This window comes from Eutrema salsugineum, unplaced genomic scaffold, assembly GCF_000478725.1.
Source record: "Eutrema salsugineum unplaced genomic scaffold, Eutsalg1_0 scaffold_4, whole genome shotgun sequence".
Taxonomy (NCBI): domain Eukaryota; kingdom Viridiplantae; phylum Streptophyta; class Magnoliopsida; order Brassicales; family Brassicaceae; genus Eutrema; species Eutrema salsugineum.
Window position 1 is genome coordinate 7,343,762 of NW_006256686.1, and position 4,859 is coordinate 7,348,620.

At 37.1% G+C, this 4,859-nt stretch overlaps 1 protein-coding gene across 1 annotated transcript in view; it reads right to left on the bottom strand.

Annotated features, from left to right (window-relative positions):
* The window catches only part of LOC18013712 (protein BLISTER), a 5,575-nt gene extending 1,236 nt beyond the window's left edge, over positions 1 to 4,339 (bottom strand). Inside the window, exons 1-10 of the mRNA XM_006418716.2 lie at positions 3,901 to 4,339; positions 3,126 to 3,660; positions 2,475 to 3,031; positions 2,003 to 2,122; positions 1,509 to 1,574; positions 1,188 to 1,298; positions 916 to 992; positions 696 to 763; positions 492 to 605; positions 71 to 255 (exon numbers count right to left, since the gene is read on the bottom strand). Of these exons, the coding sequence (XP_006418779.2) occupies positions 71 to 255; positions 492 to 605; positions 696 to 763; positions 916 to 992; positions 1,188 to 1,298; positions 1,509 to 1,574; positions 2,003 to 2,122; positions 2,475 to 3,031; positions 3,126 to 3,660; positions 3,901 to 3,966 (1,899 nt within the window). The 5' untranslated portion in view covers positions 3,967 to 4,339. The remainder of the gene's footprint in view (positions 1 to 70; positions 256 to 491; positions 606 to 695; positions 764 to 915; positions 993 to 1,187; positions 1,299 to 1,508; positions 1,575 to 2,002; positions 2,123 to 2,474; positions 3,032 to 3,125; positions 3,661 to 3,900) is intronic.
* Positions 4,340 to 4,859: the final 520 nt, after the last annotated feature.

Genomic DNA, 4,859 nt, shown 5'->3' on the forward strand with positions numbered 1-4,859 from the left:
TAAAAAAAAAAAAAAAAAACGAGACACATCACATAAATATGTTAGAGTCAAAATAATTCATGAAAACTACCTCAGCAATCAGCGTACTGATGTTATGAATCAGTCTCATCTGATCATCTGGGACGCTCAGTGAAAAGCCTTCAAGAGTTAACTGTCCAGTTTCAGGAATGATGGCTGTATTAGATGAATCGCTTTCGAGCAGAGCAGTAGAATCTGTTTCTCTGTTGGAGCTCCCTGGCACAGTATCTGAAATTGCTGCATCACAAAAATAAAGTGGAGAAAAGGATAATTAAATATTAAAGTTCATACTAGTATCCAGGTTTAGAAGAAGACTACACAGCCCATCAACAGGCATGGTGCGAAGTCAAAGATTAAACTTTAAAAAAAATAGGGATGCCGAAGATGCAATTGTATGAGTTTAGACATCCAAAATATGCTTCAGCTTTCTATAATAGTCTGCTACTAGTATGATTTTATAGAAGGACCATTACCGAGACCCTCTGTAGAGGTTGATGCGTTTTTACTGCTATTAGAGTTTTTACCAAGATCAGTGGATTTCCCACCAGAAGAAGCTTTCTGCAGCATAGTCTGTAGGATCTTCTTCTCTGAAAAGGAAGATGCAGAAGAATATAAGATATGTACAGAATTTATAGAATCACATGGGTGTTTAGAGGAATAGATCTCAATGTGCATACCTTCCTGAAGAGCTTTAATAGTAGATTGTAAGTCTTGACGATCTTTGTCTAGGCTCTGTAGTTTTTTCCTATAAAAGTTAACGGGTAAGATGAATAAATCCAGAAAAGCCATAGAGTTTACAGATTAGTTTCCAGTATACCATGTTTCGTTTCGAATCAAACATCAAGTAAAGGTGAAGATATGGACAGGTAAATAATAACAATACAGTAAAGAGCATACTTGTAAGATGACATTTCAGCTTGTGCATTTTCCAGTTCTCTCTCTAGCTTTAACTCATTAGATCTGAGTCTGAGTGCCTAATATATGTTCCAAGAAAAAGTTAAAGATGGATATGAGCATCTGAAGGTAGAGTAAACAGATATCTTACAACTAAGAAATCAAAAACTAAACTAAAATTGTCATTGCACAATTTTGCAGGTAAGCGAGTTGAAAATGTTAGCTCTTTTCAGAAAATTAATGTAATAGTAAGAACAAAAGTCAACGCTTATTACCTTATCTTCCAAACTGATGACTTCAGCAGCCAGTATTTGAGAACGCTCATCTGCAGCATTACATTCTAGCTGCGCATTTGCATACTCAATCCTGAAAGATTCAAGTTCCCCCTGTAAGGAAACAGTGTTAAATCAAGGTACAGTTTCTGGAATAATCTTAGACAATAACTCCAATGGATGAAAGAACATGACATAGAGAAACTCATCCAGAATTATACTCAGGCATACACAAATTTTGAGTCTCATATATCATGCTTCACTAAAAAATACTGTTAGAGAACATAAAGCTGGAATTTGTTGAGTATGGGTGTTAATACTAACCATTTGTGCTTGGATCTGTTGATTTAGCTTCTCCATGTCATCTTTTAGTTGGTTGACAATACTTCTCTGGACGAGATAGAAGCGAGAACAGTATTACACGGATTATTGAGAGCATTTGGGACTATTATAAAGGTCAGTCACTCTCAACAATAAATAAGCTTAGTAAATGCCAATTACGTAGACATCCGGAAGAGCCTTCTCCAAACTATTTGTTTTAACAACTTTCTCTGTCTCACTTGTGATGCAGCAACGATTTCATAGTCTAAAACTACTTTAAAATTTTAAGAAGATACTCAATCCACATCCGTCAAAATCATGAATAATAAGTATTCTAATATTTGCATCTCCAATGGATCCCAAAACCACGTGAGAGAAAACTCTGGCGAACAAAAGCGATAAATGCTAGTACTAGTCAACTATACTATATATAGTCAAGATTGTTTACTTAGGACGCTGGGCACTATCCAACTAGGGTGGCATAAGTCTTCGTGTACCTGCTGGTTATAAGCGTCTGTCATCGACGAATTTTCAGATGCTAAGGATTCAGCCAGGGCACGTGATGCATCAAGATCCCTTTGCAGTGAAAACTTTTCTTGTGTTAAATCCTCAATATGCTACAAAAGGAAATATGAAACAATAGCTCAGAAAATGCAAAGGACAACAAAGGGTGTACAAAGAGGAACAATGAAAGCTAGCCTCCTAGATTAAAATAAAAGAGCAATGCACGACAATGTAAAAGAATATGAACCACCAGCGAGGGGCATCAATCCAAAATCTTCAATAATTTGGTCATCTTCATAAATTATTCAAACAACTTCCCACTTAATACTTCTAAATGAGAAGACGATGCCGGTTCTCTAGCTCATTCAATTCTCAAAACGAATCAAACGTAACCTACCAACTAATAAGTAGCATATCGACAATCATTAACAAAATAACAGATGGTGCTAGAAGTCAGTAACTTACCTGTTCCAGAGCAGTAAAATCATCATTTTGTTTTGGCATGGAGAAATCAGTGAAGCTTGGCATTACTCCATTGGCAGCAGGAAACATAGAACTCCGGTAATTTTCAAATGGTTTATTAGAATCAGATGCTCCGCTTGTCAACGATGGTCCATTGCTGTCTCTTCTCCCTGATAAATTTTGGAGTGAAGATGTCCCATAACCATCACTGCTAGTTAGTCGGGAACCACTGGACGTAACCAAATCTGCCTCAATCTCAGGGTGTTGATATTGAGTCTCTGGAGCTCTTGAAATATTAAGGGAATCAAGGAAGGAAGGACGAGATCTCTTCACAGTTACTTCATTTTTAGCTGACTGAAACGGTGAAGGGCTTGTGATATCTACACTGAAATCTGAAGATTCAGAAGCTCGAGATGATATGTCCGGAGAACTAAACAAATAACTGCTAGACAGAGTTGGCTTCTGCACAATGCTACCTCCTCTTATTTCACCACCTCCCTGTTGGTTTTTGGCAACTTCGTGAATAGACCCTGCCATCCTGGTCGTAGGTTGTAGAGAGTCTAGCAACAAAAACCGGAAAGATTGATTAGGAAAAAGAAGAACGGGTTGGAAAAATTACATTACTTCATCGATCTCATTATGATAGCTACGTACCTTTTGTGGATGAAAATAATCCACTGCCATGAATGAAACCGTCCATTTGCATCGAGGTCGATAGCAGAGTGCTTCCAGAGAAGGGAGAGATGCCTTTAAGAAAACCATCACTTTCTCTTAGAGTAGAAGCACGATCGAAACTATCACTTGATTGCTTGTCTTCTATATTGCTATAAGGTACAACTTCAGGCCTATTATTCACTGTTAAGTCATTTGAGGAACCTCTCAACTCTAAGCAACTAGAAAAACCGACTGTGCCCACTGATTCCTGACCATCATCTTTCCGACTTCTTTCTTTGCTTCCATCATTAGAAAACGATAAATTATATACATCACCAGAAAACGAGGATTTGGTATGGGTTTCATTTGAGGAACCTTGATGAGTTTCAGCACGAGGTCCATTAGACATAGATGATGCAACATCTCCATCTATATCTGCGACATTTCGCTGGCTGTTATCAACATGCTGTGTGCTGCTACTCTCTGATGCCTTTTTGGCTCGTTCTGCTGCTTTTTGCTTCCGGAACTGCTCAAGCTGAAATCCAGAAATTACACAATTTAGATATATCTTCTTCATGAGCTATCGATTTCGATTGCATGCGTTGGAAGATCAATCTCAAAACTAATTAAAATGGCGACCAATGATCAGATTAAAACCCAGAAAAAAAGGATCAATGACTGAATACCACCGACAAATTTTCCGAGGCAATGTTCGATTTAGAAGAAATTCAAAGTAATGAGGGAATCGAAACAAAAAGGGAGATGATCTATCTACCTTACGCCGTCCAGCTTCAGCGACCTCCTGCCTCCGGGAACTAGACTTAACCTGAGCTGATGCCATTGGAAAAATACTCGAAATCTAGCAAAGGGGGAGAAATGCCCCCGATTTCTTCAAATCAATGCCTTTTTAATTACCCATTTGAATCCATTGATCCAAGCCATTTCCGAAATCGCTGAAACTCGCCGGTGTTATTAAGGAACTCGAAACCAGGAGTCAGATCCTGACGCGAAGATCGAGAGGATATTTGTTGTAGGGAGGAAACAGAAGGAGATCTCGAAAAAAACAGTTCAAAAATCGAGGGAAATTGTAACGAATTGGGGTACCTAAGAACAAAGAAAAATTTAGGGTTTTCGATCAGATGCAGCGAGATGAAGAAGAGGAGAAAGTTTTGTTCGTCAGAGTTTTTTTATAATTTGGTTTCCTTCGTCGTCCAGATCTCTCTCTCTTATTTTCTGATAATAACATTCCTTCTTTTTTTTTTCCTTCGCTGCTTTGAACGTTTTTTTTTTTTTGGTTATAAACTTTTTTCGAACGTTTACTAGTCACTATTTTTTTTTAAAAAAAAATCGTTTGGTAAAATTAGATTCCATTTCAAGTATGGTAGATTCATAATGGTAGATTCATTTTTTAACCAAACTTAAAAAAATGTATTGACTGTTGACAAAAGAAATATACAAACGAAATGAAGTATATGTTTGTTCATAATTTTTTTTATAAAAGTTGTTCTATTTGATTAGATGAAATAGTGTGATAATTAAAAGTTACTAGAACATCCGGTAAGTGAAATATTTAACCAATACTTTCATCCTAAAAGACCAGTACGGATTATCTGCTGACTTAATTAAAAAAAAAGTAGTGATGGACACATATATCTACGAAATGACAGGAAAAAAAAAAATAGAACATCCATGTGGCCCGTGGAACATGACGACAGACCAACAAAATAGACTCAT